Source organism: Mustela lutreola, chromosome 2 (assembly GCF_030435805.1).
Source record: "Mustela lutreola isolate mMusLut2 chromosome 2, mMusLut2.pri, whole genome shotgun sequence".
In the NCBI taxonomy this organism is placed as follows: domain Eukaryota; kingdom Metazoa; phylum Chordata; class Mammalia; order Carnivora; family Mustelidae; genus Mustela; species Mustela lutreola.
Genome location: NC_081291.1, coordinates 118,545,852 through 118,567,546, shown reverse-complemented (window position 1 = coordinate 118,567,546; position 21,695 = coordinate 118,545,852). Strand labels below are relative to the sequence as shown.

General features: G+C 41.4%; 1 protein-coding gene across 4 annotated transcripts in view; it reads right to left on the bottom strand.

Annotated features, from left to right (window-relative positions):
• MCF2L2 (MCF.2 cell line derived transforming sequence-like 2) overlaps nt 1-21,695 on the bottom strand; it is a 254,225-nt gene that overhangs the window by 124,051 nt on the left and 108,479 nt on the right. For 3 of the 4 annotated variants that reach the window (XM_059163355.1, XM_059163356.1, XM_059163359.1), the window contains 5 exons: nt 19,253-19,402; nt 11,339-11,463; nt 10,639-10,753; nt 10,012-10,131; nt 1,096-1,287 (listed from right to left, as the gene is read on the bottom strand). In XM_059163355.1, the coding sequence (XP_059019338.1) occupies nt 1,096-1,287; nt 10,012-10,131; nt 10,639-10,753; nt 11,339-11,463; nt 19,253-19,402 (702 nt within the window). The remainder of the gene's footprint in view (nt 1-1,095; nt 1,288-10,011; nt 10,132-10,638; nt 10,754-11,338; nt 11,464-19,252; nt 19,403-21,695) is intronic. The other variant, XM_059163358.1, reaches the window with a different exon arrangement.

The following is a 21,695-nucleotide window of genomic DNA, read 5'->3' as shown; positions in this document are numbered from 1 at the left end:
CCCTTCTGAGGCACTTGCTTCTGGAACAGTTGTATTTCATTGACATTACAATCCCTTTGCCATCAGGATGACATAAATAGCCTGGGTGTGTGCCCCCAGCCATCACAGAGAAACAGCTATGGGAACAGAGCATGCTGACTCATAGCCATGAGTTACATGCTGCCTACAAACAGCTGACAGGGAAGGCTCCAGAAGCCACTGCCCCTGCTGACCAGGCAACTGCCCCAGAGATCACCACTGAAGGGCACCAGGGGCTATGCCCCTTCTCTGTCAGCCCTCTGCATAGAGTGCTGCTGTCTAGTCTAGAGAGTCTGGGGTTTGGAATACAGCAGTCCTGACTTAAAATCTGCATCCCCTATTTTTACCCCAGGTATGGTCATGGGCAATAATGTATCCCACAGTCTCTTGTGCCACCCCTGTACCACCTGCACCAGAAGCACCTGGAAATTTGATGAAAGTACTGATTCCTGGGCATCATCCTAGACTACTGAATCTGAGTCTCCAGAATGGCACATTAGAGAATCTGCAATTCTAGCAAACTAGTTCTCATGTATTAAATACCATGAACCACTGATTTAACCAAGTTATCAGTTTCTGCCTCTACCAAATAATGCCATTCATACTCTTCTCATAGGTTGTCTTGAGGATTGAATAGATGACATAATTATGTTTCTGGCAGGAACACAGTAGGTGCTCAATAAATGGCAGGAGTGTATAACGGTCATTATTACTTAAGCTTTTCCAAATGGATTGATTTGATGCCTATATATAAGGAGAAGCACTTTGTAAATATAGTGGGCTTGGTGCTCTGCCTAAAGGGAATCATGGGGCCAGGCCAAAACTCTAAGTCTAGGTCCATATAGAGGAGAATGAACATTTGTTCATTCTAATGGGATATGGTGGGATGGTGGGGGCACTTTTGACTTCTAATACTTCTATGACCTAGAATTTGCAGTTTTTAATGCCTCTTGAGCACTATTTAACATGAAGTAATTACCCTCTCAGTAATTCTGTAGGGCAGGGAAGATGAGTATGATTAAGACTCCTGCACAGAAAATTTAGCAAACATCATGGTCATGGCTTTGCTCTTCTCACCTTGTCCAGCTGTCTATGCAACTCCAAGGACTTTTCTAAAATGTCATATTTTTTCTTATTTTCATTGATGAAGTCATCACAGAGGTGCCTGAGCTCTACACATCTGGGTCTGATGGAGTCCACTGCATAGTGGTGGCTTTGGATGAGTTGGTCCCCAATTATTGAAAGCAGCTGGGCCTTTTCCAAGGTATCCTGTGAAGTGAGCAACCACAGCCAAGCATCAGAAGCGAGGTCATGGTGAGGGTGATATTTACCTACTGTGTGCTCCAAACCTGGAGGAAGCCTAGATGTCAAGTCTTAGGCTGAGAGTCTTGGCTCCGGAACCTGGGGAAGCTCTGTCACAGTTCAAGGTCTCCAGAAGTCTAGCCTAGTCCAGGGTCAACTACACTCTGAAAAGCAAGCCGATCATTCAAATTTCTGTTGAGTTCTTAGCCAGGCACTGAGGATATAGCATTAACAAGCTATGATTTTCAATGTAATGGAGAACTTAGATTACTAAATAAATAATACCAGTAATTCAGCTATTACAACTGTGATAACTTTTTGGCAGAAGAGCATGACAGGTTATACTGACCAGAACTGGAGACTCTGAATTCCCCTGTCAATTAAATGGAAAGGCAAAAGGATCAGACATGGGGCCCTGAGGGGAGAGAGGACTTAGCTGAATTTGGGAAGCTAGTAAAGATCTGGTTTGGACAACTCTGTGGGGGACTCTGAGACTTAAGAAATATGTTTATCTAAACCCCTTCCTGCAACTCACAGGATCTAGGATCCCAGTCTTCTCTGACTTCAGTCTCCCAGCAACCATACCTCCTACCCGTCTCTGCATGGCTTAAATTGTTCTAATCCCATGTGCCATGTTTTACTGTTTTGTTTTGTTTTTAAGAAAGGGAGAGAGAATCCTAAGCAGGCTCCATGCCCAGGACAGAGCCTAATGTGGGCTTCAATCTCATAACCCTGAGATCATGACCTGAGCTGAAGTCAAGCGCTGAACACTTAACCAACTGAGCCACCCAGGTGCCCCCACGTTTATCTATTTTTAATTCATTCATCGCATACTACTGAGGACCCTCCATGTGCTAAACACAGCCCTAGTTGCTAGGGGCCTGGTAGTAATCAAGGAAGCAAAAATCCCTGCCCTCATGGAGCTTACATGTTAATAGAAGATGTAACCATGCCTTAGAACAACATATTGCTTAAAATGTAACCCATGAGAAATCATACCAGCCACCAAGCATGCTTAGCTATAGCCTTCTGGCAACAGGCCTCTGGGGGAGAGGATGATAAAGTCGTCGCAGCCAAGTGGCAGGGGGGAACGCCCAGCTAGTTCAGGGCGTTCCTTCGGCTTTTTTCTGTTATCTCCCCTACTTCAGAGACCACCTGTGGCTAATTAGATGCGCCCTCTGAAAGTGCTTGCTCAATTATAAACTTTATACTGCTAGACCAGATATATTTTGCCTTTCTTCTTATCTACAAGACTCATGGTCAATGTGTAACTGACTCCAGCTTCTTTGCTGGTTGTGACCTGCTTTCCAAAAATATGAGACTGAGGAGTTGTTTGGGGTGACAGTCTTTACTACTGCCGACCTGGGCTCCCTTTCTCTTGCAGCTGACTTGTTTGTGCCTCGTTCTTCCCCTGTGTGCTGTCAGGAAGCAGCAAGGAGACATGGGCAATAAATAATTAGATATGTAGATTATATAATATCCTAGTTAGTGATGCATGTTGTGGAGAAAAGCCAGACATGGGAAGGAGGGTAGGGAGTGCTGGTGGAGGAGTTGCTGTTTTAAGTAGGATGGGTGAGAGAAGGGTTTACTGATAGAGTGCCGTCCACAATGTCCACTGGGGAGGGTATGTGTTGTAATGGGCACTGGGTGTTATATGAGACTGATGAATTACAGACCTGTGCCCCTGAAACAAATAATACATTATATGTTAATTAATTGAATTTAAACTTTTTAGAAAATGGAAAAAAGAAAAAAAAAAGATTTGTAGTTGAGCTTGAAAGCTTAAGGAAAAACTAGACTTTATTGTTACTTCAATAAATTGAATATTTATTAAAAGAAAAGAAAAGAGCCATCCAAGCAATGCAGAAATGTTAACAGGCGTGAGACTGCTATCTTTGAAAGGCCTGTTTGCAAGGTTAGCCCTTGGATGCCCTCTAGGAATGTCAGGAGGGTACCTATCATCCCCTGATAAGAATGGCTCACCATGCCTTAATGGTTTGTGCAAACAATATGGTTTACACTAAATCCCTACTTTCTTTCTGGGAATATGGAATTCTGGTACATGGCAGGTAGAGGCTACCTACATGACCAGTCCCCAGTAAAAACTAGGCACTGAGCTTTCCTGATAGACAACACTTCACCATGGTGTCAAAACCCTTTGGGAGGCTGGAATCCAGGGGCATCAGGATCCTATAGGACTCCACTGGGAGAGAAATCTTGGAATCTTGTACCTGGTTCCCAACAGACTTTGCCCCATGCATTTTCCCATGCTGATTTAGCTTGGTATCTTTTCACTGTAATAAATCATAACCATGTGAGTATAATTACATGCTGAGTCCTATGAGGCCCCCTAGCAAATCTTCAAACCTGAGTGTGGGCCTGGGAACCCCTGACAGAGAAGACAAGGCCTAAAGTGACAGACAAAGCATACAGTACTTGGCTGAGAGGTAGGGGCATGTTTGCCATGCTCACGTAGCAGGAGGAGGCCACTGTGGCTGGAACAGAGGATGCAAGCAGGAAAGGAGAAGACATCATCAGGAGAAAGAGGGAGACTGGATGGGGAATGCTCCAGTGCCATTCTGAGCACTTCAGCTTTTATTCCACGTGTTGTGGGAAGCCCTGGAGGGCTCCGAGGACTAGGTCTCATTCATAGTTTTCAAAGAATTGCTCCCGCTATAATGTTGAGAAAGACAGAGAAGAGGCAAAGCAGCTGGTGGCTACTGCACTAATCCAGGTAGGAGGTACAAGGATGGCAACTAAACTAGCTCCTGCATCAGGGCACCTCCCTGCGATGCCTCGCCCAAGGTCCTTCAGATAAATTCTTGGTTCGCCTCCTCGCAAGGCTATCACTGACTACTACCTCTAAGTCACTCCCAGCAATGCACCCACCCAGGCCCAATCTCTTTCTTGTTTCTTTTTTTTTTTTTAAACAGCACTTACCTCTACTTGAACTTATCTTCTTTGTTTACTTTTTTTTTTTTTTTTTTTTTTTTAGGATTTCATTCATTTGAGAGAGAGTGTGAGAGAGACCACGAGAGGGGAGAAGGTCAGAGAGAGAAGAAGGCTCCCCTCGGAGCTGGGAGTCTGATATGGGACTCGATCCTGCGACTCCAGGATCATGACCTGAGCAGAAGGTGGTGGCTTAACCAACTGAGCCACCCAAGCGCCCTTCTTTTTTCTTTTTTAAGATTTTATTTTTACTTTCACTTAGTAAACCTCCACCCACTCTTCCTCCTCCTCTCACTCCTACCGACAAACAAGCTCCATGAAAGCACTTAGAAGTATCTCATAAACATTTGATCAATAAAATGAATTAACCAGGGAACTAGAAGACGCAGTAACATACTTGGCTGGAATTGTGTGAAACAGCACTGACCTGTGAGTGAACGCAGATGACTCCTGTGTTTCCAAAGGGCTCCAGGCGCTGAGAGGCCACACGCGCCCTTACTGAGCACGGTGAGCATCCCAGTCAGACACACTGCCCTGGTTTAACTTTTTACAGTAATACAAGGACATCCCTCTCTCAACTGCACCAGTTTATTTTGATGCCTCTCTTCTGGGCTCCCATACCGCTCTGTACCCTTTCTTGATCAGAGCAGGTACTTCTGCTGTGATCACTGATCTATAGCCTGCACTACGCTGCGGACCCTTGTGAGCACGCACCAGCTGTTATTCAACTTAAGACATCCATGGTACAAATCAGCTACTTAAGAATAAATGATTGTTGTGCAAAACAAAAGTGAGTAATGATATAGGAATAAAGTGACACAAGTCAAGCAGTGGCTATTTTAAAAGAACCCAGGGATAAAAACTCAGGGTACTTGAGTACTTGAGTACTGGTACTTTGCCCAGCAAAGGCCAGATGCACTGGTTGCCATCCCTGAGAAAAGGCCAGAATGCTAATTCCTTAGGCAGTAATTTTTAACTCTTTTCCTCACTGCTGTGTCCTCATAACAGAACAGGACTTGGCATAGTAGGAGATCAACAAATATTGCAAAATGAATGAAGAATGGATGAGATGCTGTTACTAGAACTGCTCGGCCACTTGCAGGTTGAACGTATGGATCATTCCGTAGCACAGAATTCTCCCCACTACCTCTGTGATGTTAATGACAGCAGCTAAGATTCACTGAGAGCTTTCTGTATGCCAGGCACCATTGTGAATGCTTAAACTGACTCTTTCTTTCACTCCCTGCAAGAAACCCTTTGACATAGGCTCCATTTAACAAAAGAGAAGTAGAGGCAAAAATGGCCCAAAGTAACCCAGGTAGGAAAGAGAAGAGCCAGGCTTCAAAGTCAGGCAGTTTGGCTCCAGAATCTGGTTCTGACCAACCCGAGAAAAACGTCCGCATTCGTTCCGCCTAAGCTAAAACCTGCCTGATTCAGGTCAAATATAGAAGCATGAAAATTTGGCAAGGAAGTCTGCTGAATTTTTTTTAAAAGTCCAGCTGTGAATTTACTAAGAACAGCACAAGTCTTCTGAGCCTAGGGAACTTCCCCACAGATTATTTCCCAAGTAATTGTGGTGATGACAGCCTGCCCTTAGCTTGGCATCCAGCATCTCACCCTTCAGAACTGTTCTTAAAGCCCTGAGATGTTGGAGGAGAGATGAGCAGTAACTCAGGAGCCACACCGGACGGCTGGAAGAGCACTCAGCTGAAATGAATGGGGACTGATAAGAGCTTCCAGCTTCTGACCACCTACTACGCTCCAGTCCTGATGAAGCCTTGACCTCATTCATCTTTCCACGGAGTAGGGAATGGTTATTCTCAGTTTTACAGATGAAGGGATGGTTCAGAAAGGCTAAGAGACTTGACTAAGGGCACACAGCTGGTAGTCTGTAGAGCGGAGATTTGAATCCAGTTCTTCTGCCTCCAAAGCCCATGTGTTGCCACCTTCCAGCCTCCTTGGCCTCCTTGCATGTGCTATAAATGACGGCTGTATAGTCATGTATAGTCATGACATCCTTCAGGTACCTGCAAAGAACTTTGCTGTAAAACCTCCAAATCATAGCTTCTTTCTTAGCCTATGTAGCTGCTACTAAAGAAAATCAGGTGACAAAATCACCAAAGTCAAAGAGAAATAATGAGAAAGCAACGGCTGAAATCTGGTGCTCTAATCGCAAGCCAGGCTGGCATCTTTCAGGTGCTGAAAATTCCAGAAGGCCAGATAGTCAATTACGTGCAACACGTAATTCAGAGATCATTAGTGTAATAACAGTTTTTTCCCCCAGAGTCTACTGTTATGACAGATGAAAGAGAAAAGTGTGTACTGTGAAAGAAAATGATGAGAAAGGGTGATGTTCTATGTCAGGGAACCTAGAATGAACTCACAGATAATGGCATAGGAATTAAATGTACATGTGCGGTCAGATGAAACAAGAAAGGCAGAGAGCTCATGGTTGTGGAAACTGAGCATACACATGGGAGTTCATTGTACTATCTGATCTGCTTTAGTGTGTATCTGAAAATTTCCATTAAAAAAAAAAAGTCATGCCCCTCCAGCTAGATTATTACATCCTTAGGAATTTAATGATCAGGGTTCTAAGCCTTCCTAGACATGTACTGTAACTGCTGGTCCCTGGCCTTCTGGGGAGAGATCAAGACTAAAATCATGTTGATTCCCCTGCCTGGCCTTGTCGACTCTCTGCTGACCCATCACCAAGGTCCCCAGCCTGCCTTATAGCCAAAACCCTCCAGCAAACTTTGCCTTAAAAGGTATAAGAGTGGGGACTAAAATCACCATTATTTCTCAAAGTTAGAAATGAACATTCAAAAGATTAAATAAGGGGCACTTGGTGGCTCAGTGGGTTGAGTGTCCAACTTCTGCATTTCAGGTCGTGATCGTGGGGTTGTGGGATCAAGCCCAAGGTGGGGTCCACACTAGGCATGGAGCCTGCTTGAGATTCTCTCTCCCTCTCTTAAAAAAAAAAAAAGATTGCTGAACCATCAAACCATAAAAAGATAAAAGAACAGGCTCAATTAGCATGCAGCAGATGTCTGGTTAGTGAGTTGGCTCAGAGGTTACCCATGAGGATGACTTCATTGTACAGAATAAGGAAGTTGGCAACAATCCAGATATCAGTGAGTGGCTCTGCTCCGGGTGGGGGGGAAGCTGACCCCTGAGTGCTGAGTGAAGGACAAACCCAAGCAGGTTTCGGTGGACTCTAAACAGGTATCACTTTGTTCCTTTAACACTTTATAGGACAAATGGAAAGATTAGCCAAGCCTTTAAAATTATCTGAAGAAACACTGCCTTTTAGACCTCTGAGGCAAGACATGTTAAAAAGGTCCTGGTTATGATAGGATAGTTTTGTTTGGATCATCTAAAGGCAGAGAAGTAGGTCTACTGCATCCTTTAGAAAATAAGTAAAATAACAGGGTAAGCAAGGCCCAGAATAGATAAAACTAATATACCCGTGCTCTGCAGGTCATGTGCTGTGAGTCAGTCTACCTGGTTCTGATACTTTGCCCCTGAAAGACCAATCATGGGTACACAAAGCATACCTACGTCCCATGACCACAGGCTTCTCCCCTAGCTCTGGTCAGCAATCTTTAATGTATCCAAGATCTCAAGTCCAAGAAGAGGGGCAGAAGAGAGAAAGTGGATGTAGATCAGCCACACTATTTATTACTTTTTTTAAAGATTGATTCATTTATTTGAGAGAAAGAGAGATCAGAAACATGTGCAAGTGGAAAAAGGGGCAGAAGGAGCAGAAGAGAATCTCAAGCAGACCTTGCGCTGAGTGCAGACCCCAACATGGGGCTGGATCCCATAAACCTAAGACCATGACCTGAGCCAAAACCAAGAGTTGGGCACTTAACTGACTGAGCTACCCAGGTGTCCCTCAGGCATACTATTTAAAACCCAACCCATACCCTCCAATAGGTTCCACTGAAAATAAAATCTAGTCCTCACCACCATAACTCCCACTTTATACCCCCCTGGCTCACTATGTTCCAGACACATTCCTTGAATTCACAAACCTTGGTCTTGCCTCCAGTGTTTTATGCTTGAGGCTTCTCTGCCTTGCACACTATTCCCCTAAATCTTTGCATGGCTATCCAGAGCTCAGATCAAAGGCCACCTTCTCAGAGAGACCTTTCCTGACTACCTGAGCAAAAGTAACACCCCTAGTCACTCTCTTATATCCTGTTATTTTCTTCATACCATTTGTCACTATCTGATATTAATACTTATTCGATTGCTTTTTACTCATCTCTTTCTGCAATAGAACGTAAACTCTATGACAGCAGGGTCTTGATTGTCTGGTTTGCCACCACATTCACAGAACCTAGGACAAGGAGTACTTGGTGATGAATGTAAGCCTCCTGGCAGGTCAGTAGCTACTTTCATTCATATAAATGACATGACTGTATTTTTCGAACCCAAAATATAAGGACTGGGCTTGATGAGGCTTTTTTCCCCCAAGTATATGAATGTATGCAAGTGAAAATACATAGTATCTACATTTATAAGGAATTCTCCTGAAAAAAAAAGAAAAAAACTAAAATTGCAAAAAATCGGGTCTTAGAGAATCTGAGACACCAGATATATGAAATTTGGGGTTTTTTATTGTTTGATAAATGTTTCTGATTACTCAAGCCTACAGTCCTAAAATGTTTAGTTGTCAAATGATCACTGGTAATAGAGGGAGTGCTCATAGAGGAGGATGGGATTCTTGAGTGAGAGTCTGGGTGCACAGGTGGGTTCATGTGTTCACACACACGGAGAAGCACCTCCAGTTCAGAATCTATAACTGATACCTCCTAGGGTCAGAGGGAACCTGGTTTACATTTGTTACTTGTCCTTCGGGGAGGAGAAGATGTGTCTCAGTTAACTATAATGTACATGTCAATCACTTGGAGACCTTATTAAAATTCAGATTCTAATTCTGAAGGGAGCCTGAGATTCCATATTTCTACCAGGTTCTCACTCAGGTGACATCTATGCACTGGTCAGAGGATCACACTTGGAGAAGCAAATCTCTAATACTATAAAAATACCATATGGGAAGCATGCATTTAGAAAAGCTCAGAGAGGAAGTGCTTAATCATCAAGGACTGGGTGCCCAAAAGATAAAAAGATAGAGACTCTAATTTGAGAAGAGCAAAAAAGAACTTCTCTAGAAAGAGAGGACTCGGCTTTCTTAATTCGTAATAACTCAAATTCATAAGGACTTAAAATAGAATCACTATCACTTGCTGACTTGTGTGCAGATCCGGGAAACTGTCTAATACTGGTATGAGAATTGTGCAACACATATTCTTTTACAAGTTTGATATTGACAACTCTTGGGATATGAGAAAGGAGAAAGCTTTGCCAATTCTGTGTAGCAGCAGAACTAATGTGGATCCATTGCCCACTCTGCATTGTTCTGCTTATTATAAACCCAGCTGGTACTTTTTCTGGTTTCCCCTTTTCACATTTCCCCTCCTTGCCATTGGCTTCCACCCCCACATCCTGCTGGTAGATAACACGTCTTTTGTGACCTTTCCTACTGCTGCTTTTGTGGGGGTAGACAAGTCAACCGGAACCTTCACCCCACCTGGGGTGGCAGTGGGGACTGAAAAGGCAGGATTTGGGCATTCCTGTGTCCTTCAGCCACCTTCCAACAATAATGAATGGACATGATCTGTCACTGTACACAGAGACTTCCTTCCCAGTCCGTAAAAACAGCAAAAAACAAACCTGGCCTTTTTCTTCCAGGTTTTTGTGTTCCTTAAGAAGTTGCTCCACGCATATCACACTGTCGCCAATGTCTGTAAACTCCACTTGCTCTGCCAGCAAACTGTCCAGGGCAAGCTTAACCTGTAAGACACATTAGAACATCCAGAAATAAGCCCTGAGGCCCTCTCTGGAGGTATAAGTTCTACATACTCAAAGAAAACTTGAAAATCCAAAAAAGATTCAAGACTTTTGTATATCTACATACTCTTTTCTTTTCTTTCTTTCTTTTTTTTTTTTTTTTAATAGCTTATAAGCTTTTAGATTAAGCTCAGGGCAGGGGTCGAGAGGAGTATGGCGCTGAGACACATAGAGATGACAGAGTAAAACTACATTCACAGATTATCAATCAAAAAGAAAGATAAACCAGACATGAAATAGCATGTATGCCAACAGAAAAATGGGGGTTCTAGAACATTGCTATCCCACTGAAAAAGGGAGAAGAGAATGATCAATGAGGAAGCAAGGATATAAGGAGGGGGCTGGATTAGGGAGAAGAGGGACACTCAATATCCAGAGTTCAAGGGAGAAGGAAGAACCAGAAGTCACCAAACCATGAAAGGGAGCTCTGTTCAACAAGGAAGTAACAACCTCATAAAAATTGCGCTCAAAGTGTTGTAGCTGTAGGCATTGGTTAAGCTTCAAGTGATGCTCAGACCAAAACTGATTAAAGGCTCTTTCTGTCTCATCCAACTGAAGTAATAACCTGTCAAGAAAAAGAAAGCAACATGTGGTTTGTGGTTAGTGTTCACTTCCACAGGAGTCCATATAGGTTTCTGTAGATAACCCCTATGGTTCTAGCCATTGTTATGAACTATGGGAATCTCCTTTTTATGCAAGTCTCTGTCACCTGTGACCTCTCACAGTTCAGCTGGAAATGGAAAAATTTTCCATTTTTCAATTAGGACACCCTAAGAACTAGCCAGAAACTTCACTTCAGAGACAGCTGCTATGCTTTGAAATGTGCCTCCAGGTAACCTTACCTTTGTGCCTTTTGTTTTCTAACTGAGATGACAGGTGTGTAAAGCACAGCACCCAACCAAACCGTTATTTAGAAATGAAAATAAATACATACTACCATCTCCCTGAAATCCTGGGATGAGAGCAAAGCACAAAAGGACGGAATAGCATTCTCCTAAAAACATTTCTTTCGGAGAGTACCATCTTTTTGCCTTTGTTGTCACAAATATTATTCTTTCTTGACTCCGCCAAGATTCAGGAGTAGCTGTGCCAATTTTTCTCTGTCATTTCAGATCATCGAGTTCTACATATTCCCCCCTCTCTCGCTCACCGTTCCATGGTAGCTACATTCTCTAGTTCACTGGGATTGAGTTTACTGGAGGGACTTTTGGTTGCTGGTTCTTGAATACATGACAGTAATGTGGTCCCTTGCTTTCCAAGTAATTTCAGCTCATCCTAGAGAAAGGAAAATATAATTTGTCTCAGAAGAAATGAACAAAAGCAAATTCTTGGTAGATTGGTGGTGAGGAGAATGGCAGATCAGGTGTATCTTTCATACAGGAAATTAAATGCTAAAGAAGTCAAGCTGCAGCTTTCAAAAATTAACTAACCCATTTATTTTTTTAAAAATTCCAGTATAGTTAACATAGTTACATTAGTTTCAAGTGTACAATCCAGTGGCTCAATGGTTCTACTATATTATTCAGTGATCATGAGGATAAATGTACTCTTGCTCCCCATCACCTGTTTCTCCCATCCCCTCACCCACCCCCCTCAGGTAACCATCTCTTCTGGGTAGTTAAGAGTCTATTTTTTGGTTTGTCTCTTTTTTCTTTGTTTTGTTTCTTAAATTCCACACATAAATGAAATCATATGGTATCTGTCTTTCTCTGACTGACTTATTTCTCTTAGCAGGATAGGTCTCTAGACCTATCCATCATAAATATACACCACATCTTCTTTACCTATTCATCTATCAAAGGACACTTGGGCTGATTCCATCAATTGGCTATTGTAAATAGTGCTGCAGTAAACATAGGGGTACATATATATTTTCATATTCGTGTTTTGTCTTCTTTGGGTAAATGTCCAAAAATGGTATTATTAGATCATGTGATTATTAACTTATTTTTCACAGGAATACAAATATATATATATACATACATATGATACAAAATCCAAAATATACAAAAGGGTATATATTGGAAAAAGTTAAGTCTTTTGTCCCCTGCCCATCCATTTTTCCCCTCCAATGTAACAACTGTTAAATTTTATATCTCAAACTGCTGTTACATATTTAAAGCAAAAGCAATAAACCAATCATTTTAATTACTTGTTTATGTTAATTACTTAATCATTAATAATTTAAAATTTGTTAATGAATAAATAAAATCAGGTTCTAATCCAAAGCAGTGACCAGAAACAAGATAATGACAGATACTGAATAATAAGTGCTAGAAACTGGCCTGTACTAATAATGTAAGAGTTGCTAGTTGACCAGGAAAAAAACTTCATCTGGTATCAGCTGACACCTGCCTCTCCTTCTATCTGCCCACAAAGTGTGGCCTTGTTCAGTTATGGAAGTTTGGTGGAGATGGTCCACAACTTCAGCTTGACATGTAAAGAGTCATACTTCAAGGCAACTCTACTTTGCTTCTTTTAAATGGGATGTGGGGCTTTGCAACTGGAGAAGATGACAGGTTATCTCCTGCCAAATCCACAGGCTCAAATCCTCTGATTACACAGCACAAGTCATCTCTCAATGCTCTGAGTGTGAACCACAAAACAAGCCATGGGGGTGGAGCCAGACAGGGAATTCTGCTCCAAGGAGTTAGGGGTTTGATGCGTGGGTCACACAGGATGCTGGTTAGTATGTCCTGAGCATTAGGATTAGGCCCATGGTTATAAAACAATATCCTCTATGCACATGAACCCTGAATCTCCCCTCCAGGCATGGCCACCTCCAGCCTTCCCACAAATGGAGCTCGTTCCCCGTGGGAGGAGTTTTAAGTCTCTCCATTCTGTTCACACACAATTCCTGGCCCACTCGCCCTCACACCTTTGCTCCTTATCTCCCTTCTCTCTCTAGTAGTCGTCCCCTTGCAGGCTTCTGCTGTCCACGTCCAGCCTCAACCTTGTCCCTGGATTTGGTTGATGATAAATGTGACTTCTCTGACCTGGCCCAAGTTCTTTGGACACCAACCTGTGGCTCTGTCTGCTCTAGATAATGCCCCGCAGTCAGCCTCTTGGCTTGTACTCCTGCCTGGGAACTGAACAGATCCCTTCTTTTCCACTCTCAGATATCAACCCTCATTTCTTCTTATCTGTCCGATGCTCATTAAATATTTGTAGGTTGGATAAATTAATAATAGTCTAAAAGAAATTAGGTTGCAGATGAACAAGGACAAATAGGATATGATGGGGGCAGGGGTGAAACCGTCAGTAGCAAGTATTCTTACCTCTTACCTTGCACTCTTCCTACCTTCTAAAAGGGTCTTGGCTTTTCTCAAATCAGTTTATTAGATGTCCTTGAGATTTCCAACATTCCCACAGGACTCTGGCGTTTCCATTACTAGATTTTATATATACAGTGTGTGTATGATGTAGAGTGGAGAGGAAGAGTAGAAGAGCCAGAATAGCAGGAAAGTATTGCTAGGGCAGTAGAAGACCTTTAGAAGGGGAAGAGAGATATACCCAAAGAACTGCAGAGTGTGAGGAAATGTGTGAGAGAGGGAAGGTGGGTTTGAATAAGTGGTGTCATTCACTGTGTGTCCCTTTGCACTATCAAAAAACACAAGGAAAAATAATGACTGATTATTGCTTTGGGACTAGGCCATATGTGGTCAGGTTCAGTGGGGTTATAAAAAAATCTGCCATAGATACATGGGGAAAGACTGGGAACTATGGTATTGAAAAGTGAAAAGATAAGTTACCAAGGCCTAAACTGGAGTTTGCCCTTGTCCACTGTAGTAACAATTCAGAATATTTAAGAACTGTTTAGAGTAGGCACTGATCAATCAGCACAGATGTCAGATGCAATGCCCAAGCAGTCCTGAGGCCTATTGCAGACCACATGTTCTGGCCCCTTTAGTGGCCAGAATCCCAAGGAGGTCTCATGGGTCCTAGGAAATGGGCCAGGGAAATAAAGTCAAACACACAGTGGGGCACGTGGGTTGCTCAGTTGGGCAACTGCCTTCAGCTCAGGTCATGATCCCGGAATTCTGGGATTGAGTCCCACATTGGGCTCCCAGCTCAGCAGGGAGTCTGCTTCTCCCTCTGACCCTCTCCTTCTCATGCTCTCTCTCTCACACTCTAATAAATAAATAAAATCTTTTTAAAAAGTTGGCCACTCAAGGAACATAAATATTTAACAACTGGTATGGCTGTCCCCATGTGTACTCATCATTACAGTTCCATTATAATAGAAACAAGCCACTGGATCTGAAGACCCATTTAATAGGGAAAGCAGACTGCTTCAGGCTCAAAAGAATTTAAATGTTCTGGGGGGAATTCTTTCCTATGACGATGGTAAGCATGAATCTATACATTCATTCGTTCATTTACTGAAAATACATTTATAAAGCACAACTATCCATGCCAGGTGCTGTGTTCACCTGTGTCATGGGCTAGGGGTGGAGGTGGGGTGGGATCAGAACCCAGAGATTATATGAATGACTAATGTTTTAGACTCCTCACTTCACATTTATTACTTAACTCCATTTCTGTGACTATAAATTAGCTCTGTGTGCTTCTGTGTATAATGCTGACTAATGAATTCTAGAATCTGGCATTTAAAACTCAAGTCTTCATAACTGAGAAAAAAGAAATACCTAAAAGAAATGAAACACCCCTTTCCTCAGAAGCTACTGAGAGAAACCTTCTTGTGGTATAAAATTAGTGCAAAAAGCTAATTTGTTAAGGTGTCAACACTGAAAGCATTCCTAAGTATACCAAGTTTGTCTCCCTGTGCAAAATCAAGACCCCTGTGTCTATCCATTCCTAACTTATATTTCCCATAAGTAGAGTTCTAACAAAAAGGTCTCTGAAAACTCCTAAGACTATAAAATTATTTCCATGGCCTAAAAAAAGTCACTTAGAATTCTGATTATCTTCCTGATTATTTGTAATCCTAGAAATACCAATAGAACTGTCATCTCTGAATACAAGATTGAATAAATCTTGAGTGGAACAAATACTGAACGGTATTTGTTCAATACAAATGTATTTGTTCATTTAGTTTAGTTATTTGTTCATTTGTTTTTGTTTTTGGTTTTGGTTTTTTTTTAAAGATTTTATTCATTTATTTGACAGAGAGAAATACAGAGAGAGAGAGAACACAAGCAGGGGAAGTGGGAGAGGGAGAAGCAGGCTTCTCGTGGAGGAGGGAGTCCAATGTGGGGCTCAATCCAGAACCCTGGGATCATGACCTGAGTCGAAGGCAGACACTCAACTGACTGAGCCACCCAGGTGCCCTATTATTCACATTTGTAAAAGAGTATTTTATCACATAATCAAAATGAGAGAAAGGCCTTTAGCTCTGTTAGATTTGTTATTTCAATAACAACAAAATATAAGAGGCTTACCCTATTTAAATGAGCACATGGTAAAATGTCTCAGTTGACTTAAGCATCTGAGAGCCAAAGACCAAGACTCTGGAGTTTCTGGCCTAAGTAAGAGTGGCAAAGAAGTGAGAAACCCCTCCTTTGAAATTCAAGAGGGAGACTCCACCTGCCTCTGTAAACTGCTCCCCAAACCAGCTCAGAATTAGACAATGGGAAGAACTGTTTTGCTAAGAAAGAAGGTTGGCAGGACCATCATAAACAGGAAGAAAAGCATATCTCTATAGGCTTCATGGTTATTTTATTATTGTGTTAGGCCCAAAGGTCTTTTTCTTTTTTTAAAAAAATTGAGATACAGCTCATACAGTACCATAAAATTCACCTTTTTAATCCATACAATTTCAGGACATTTTTATCACCATCAAAAAGAAACCCCATACCTATTATCTATCATTCTCCATTTCTCCTTCTTCTCAGCCCCTGGCAACCACGCATCTACCTACTGACTCTCCAGATTTACCTTCCTGGACATTCCATGTGAGTGCAATCACACAATATGTGGCTTTTTGAGTCTGTTTCTTTCACTCTGCATAATTATTTCAAAGTTCATACACATTACAGCATGTATCAGTCAGTACTTCCTATGGCTGAGTAACATTCCATTGTACAGATATGCCACATTTATCCATTCATCAGCTGGTGGACGTGTGGGTTGTTTCCACTTTTTGGATGTTATGAATAATGCTGCTACAAACATTAAATGTGTAGCTTTTTATACAAAGCCTATGATTTCAGATCTCTTGTGCATACACATAGAAGTAGAATTTCTGGGTCACATGGTAACTCTTTGTTTATCTTTTTGAGGACCTACCAGACAGTAAACGAGGGTTCCAATTTCCTCACATCCTCACCAAACTTGTTATTGTCCATCTTTCTGCTTAGAGCCACTTTCGTGGGTATATCACTGTGGTTTTGATTGGCATCTCCCTAATGACTATTGATGTTGTACATGTTTTCATGTGCTTAATAACCATATATATTTGTCTTCTGTGAAGATGTCTGTTTGAATCCTTTGCCCATTTTTCAATTGGGTTATTTGTCTTTTTACAAAGGTTGAGTTGTAAGAGTTGTTTATATATACTGGATACTAGACCCTTATTAGATACATGATGTGTAGATATTTTCTCCAGTTCTGTAGCTTGTCTTTTTACTTTCTTGACAGTGTCCTTTGAAGCACAAAAGTTCTTAATTTTGGTGATGTCCAGTTTATTTATTTTCTCTAGGTGTTTTTTTTTTTTAAGATTTCATTTATTTATCAGAGAGGGGGGGGGGAGAGAGCGAGCACAGGCAGACAGAATGGCAGGCAGAGGCAGAGGGAGAAGCAGGCTCCCCGCCGAGCAAGGAGCCCTATGTGAGACTCGATCCCAGGACGCTGGGATCATGACCTGAGCCGAAGGCAGCTGCCCAACCAACTGAGCCACCCAGGCGTCCCGCTCTAGGTGTTTGTTCTTTTGACATTATATCTACAGAACTGATGTAAGGTCATGAAAACATACAACTGTATTTTTTCCTAAAAGTTTTAGGATTTATATTTAAAGCCCCCTGATCAATTCTGGTTTATTTTTTATGGGATATGAGATAAGCATCCAATTTCCTTCTTTGCCATGTGGTTATCCAGTTGTCACATGGCCCAAAGAGTTTAAGCAGGTTTTTGTTCCCACAAAGAGAAAATACCCTTCATCATTTTGGGGTATTTAATTATTTAACTGTCAGCATTCAGGATACAGGAGTTCAGGGACTGGCTTCTAGGAAAATACATAGAAGTCCGTGGGAGTTTCTGTGAATTTCCCCCTTGTGCAGACAGGGTCTTAGTGGCAGCTGGGTGCATGCCGCCATACTGTTTGTGAACCAAGAGATGGCCTATAGCTTGTTAGTCACCTTTCATCAGGAAATGGAAGTTCTCCATGGAGAAAAACCCAATATGCAGAAAAGTCTAGGACTCCTGCATGCACCTGTTCTGAAGATGTGCTCTAAGTCTCCATCCACGTGTAAAAGCAAGTGTAAAAAACACATGGGAACAAGATGGGTTTGCTAAGTTGTGTGTGTTTTTCAAGCTCGTCAGAGATATATCCTGGGAAAATTTCTAGGATGCTTTCAGGTTTTCCCAGTGTCAAACCAGATCTTTTAACTATGCAGAGTAATGTAGAAAGTACGTTTTAAACTCCTTTTGGATATTGAGCTCCTTGAAAAGAGAATTTAACAGTGCTCCCTGGCACATGGAAGAATTAATTTGCCTTCACTACTACTCTGGAGACTCCCCTAATTCAGCTCTGTGTTCTTTGAGTTTACATTGATTGATTGATTGATTGATTGATTGAATGGAAAGGAGTTAGAAAAGCTTCTTTATTTTCAAACCGGACCGTTATGAAATCCTATGGCATTTACAAAAAAATTTACCAGAACTACTAAGTTTAGCAAGCTTGCTGGATAAGAATATTATTCAAAAATCAATTGAGCTTGAATTTAAGAATAATGAATACATGGTAATTGAAATTTAAAAATGACCATTTACAATAGTAGAAAAATGCAAATTACTGAGGGACAAATCTGCTAAAAGCTGTTCAAGATCTCCACACTGGTAATTATATAACACTACAAAAAGAGACTAAAGAAAGAAATTGACAGACGTACCATGTTTTTTAATGGACCTTGAAATTCAATATTGTCAAAATGTCTATATTCCCAAAACTGAACTAGAGATTCAACACAAACTCAAACAAAATTCCAGTAGGATTTTTTTTTATTTCATTTGTTTTTCTGGCATGTAGGGGTAGGTCATCAATAAATGTTGCTTAAATGAACAAATCAACCACATAGCAAAGAATTTTGGTAACTCTAGGGCCATAGATAAAAGAGGTCAGCTCTTACCAAACTCCGGGAAGCAAGAATACATGTAATGCTAAGATGTATCTACCTTCAAATACTGTATGCTGCCCTGTGGAGTTCTGGTGTCCTGTGAAATAATGGATATGGTCCGTTTGTGCTTCTGGAGGCAGAAAAGAGCTGACGCCCATCCTGTAAGCCCCGGGAGGACTTTGCTTTACTGCATGATCTGAAAGAATCTGCTATGAATCTCCATTCATAGCACGTTCTGACGTGCTTTTATGAAGTTAATAGGTGCCTCTCCTTAAACCCAGTTCAGAACACCTTTCATGTCTCAAATTATTCTCCAAATAAAAAGACGTATCCCTGAGAAAGTGAAGCAACATGTCAGCTTATTAGTTTGCCCCAAACTTCACAACAGCCTCAGGAAAGCTTCTGCCTCAAAAGCCAGCTCCTACCCTCCTTCCCTCACTGCAGTTTTACCCATTATATCTTGCTCTGTAAGCAGATCATAGGAGTGCAGTCCTTGACACAATGTTCACACACCTCTCCTACAAGCACAAAGGTGGACTGAGTCTCCCTTTATGTGGCAGCTTCTCAAAGGTTTTAATTACAATCCTCTTATATTCACCAACCAGTCTCATGAGGTTTTTTTCTTTATTCCCACACTGCCTATCTAGAGGGTTTTAAATGATCAGTCACTGCCAATTCATTGGTATAGGGGGAAAATGGGAACTTAACTTCTAATTCTTCTCCTGGCTCTCTTCAAGAGGCTGGCCCATGACAGGCCACTAACTACTCACCTGCAGCTTGTCCCGCCGCCTTGTGTGGGACATAAGGAGGTCTTCAGCAGACAGTACACTGCTGGGCAGCTCTTTTGTGGCGAGGCAGGCCCCAAACATCTGGAGCATCTCGGCAGTGGTCTTCAAAGACATGGCAAAGTTTTCGATGGCCTGGAAGGTCAGACAATCATAACAGTCAGGAGAGCTTAACATTCACCATTATACTCTCTGAATAGAAGGATAATAGAACTAGCTACAATCTGAGAACCTGCACTGGGCAATGCATTGTACCTGATGCTATACATTTGTTTATCATCTCAAGAATCCAGAGTGGAAGGTATTTTATCTCCATTTTACAGCAGAGGGAACTGAAGTTCCAACAGGTCAAATGAGTTGCCCAAGATCATATTATTTGGACCATAAGGAAGGAAAGATGGCATGATTCAACCAATGTCACCAAGTTTGGGAAGCAAGTTTGACCCCAAGGGAGAAGATGGACATAATGATCTGACATCCAGAAAGTACACTGTTACCCAAAAAAAGGGTTTATATATATTGTATATACATGATATGGATTGTATCTTTATAGTTTTAATTGTGTGTGTGTGTATTTAAAATGTATACATAAAACATACAAAAAGCATATAAAGATATGTCTGATGTTTCAATATAGTTGTATTTTTTAAAGTTCACCATTATATGATTAATACGTGCACAAACACAAACCATGGATACAAACTAGGCCTGGGGTGGAAAGGTGTGTGCACATGTCTGCTCATGCCATGTCTTTAAGTAATCTATGTTCGTGGTTTTTCAGTCTTCTTTACCTCTCTAAGTTCTCAGAGAACTATTCTTGTCTTTGAGGTCAATGTGCATTCATTTTTTTTTTTATTCATTTGCTGCAAATTTGTGTTATTTCAAAAAAGATCTGAGGCAATTTGAAAAACATTAATAACATAATAAAACTTAGGGTTGGTGGAGAAGCAATTGGGAGTTTTGGGGGGGGATGGGTAAGCCTGGTGGTAGATATTAATTAGGGCACCTCTTGCATGGAGCACAGGGTGTGGTGCATAAACACTGAATCTTGGAACACTGAAAAAATAAAACAAAATTTAAAAAAACAAACAAACAAAGCTGCTATATTAACCAACCAACAAACAAAAAAAAACAAAGCAAAACAAAACAAAAGCTATAGAGATTATTTTCCATTAGAGAGTTGTATTGAGCTTCTTTGTCCTACCTACGATGCTGGAAGATCTTGGAGACCAAAGGCACATACATCTTGGTCACCTTTGTGTTTTTAACACCTAACACTGAGCTAGGCACGAGAAAGTGATCAATAAAACTTTGCAAATGAATGAAAAAAAAAAAAAAAAGCAGAGACCTAGCTAGGCCAAATAAGACTGGCAGGACAGTAAATTCTTCTGATTATTAAAGTAATGTAATAAAATCCTAGGAAGTGAAGAAATAAAGCTTGGAAGTACTCCAGTTCCATTTTCATAGGTTTAATGAAATTGCAACACAGGACAACCCTGACCACACTTATTTGTGTGTGATATTCTACATACACTTATACACTTCCCTCCATATTTTTTCTATTTAGACCTAGTGAGGATAATGTTTGTGAAGAACTTCATTTCTTTTTTCATTCTCAAAAATTCTCTTGGAGTCACTGTCTTTGAGGTAAAACTGATGAGAAGTTTAAAGGGTTCATGCCCAGGTTGTGGGTCTTCCTCTAGGTTTTGGGAAGGGTTGTGTCTTCCTTAGAATTACAGAGTACCCAAAGAAGTGATGGAAAGATTAGTATCTGTAGCTTTGAAATAAATGTACTGTGTTGCTAGAAATCTATTTTTGTTTAGTTCTTTAATTTCCTTTTAAAAAAAAACACAAAGGGACGCCTGGGTGGCTGAGTTGGTTGGACGACTGCCTTCCGCTCAGGTCATGATCCCGGAGTCCCGGGATTGAGTCCTGCATCAGGCTCCCAGCTCCATGGGAGTCTGCTTCACTCTCTGACCTTCTCCTCGCCCATGCTCTCTCTCACTGTCTCTCTCTCAAATAAATAAATAAAATCTTAAAAAAAAAAAAAAAAAACCACAAAGCTTTACACTCGAAAGAGAGTAAATTCTCCTACCTAATTAAATGTCATTCAGGTCAGATGAATGGATAAAGAAGATGTAGTATATATACACAATGGAATACTATGCAGCCATCAAAAGAAATGAAATCTTGCCATTTGTGATGACGTGGATAGAAATAGAGGGTATCATGCTTAGCGAAATAAGTCAATCAGAGAAAGACAACTATCATATGATCTCCCTGATATGAGGAAGTGGAGATGCAACATGGGGGGTTAAGGGGGTAGGAGAAGAATAAATGAAACAAGATGTGATTGGGAGGGAGACAAACCATAAGTGACCCTTAATCTCACAAAACAAACTGAGGGTTGCTGGGAGGAAGGGGGTTG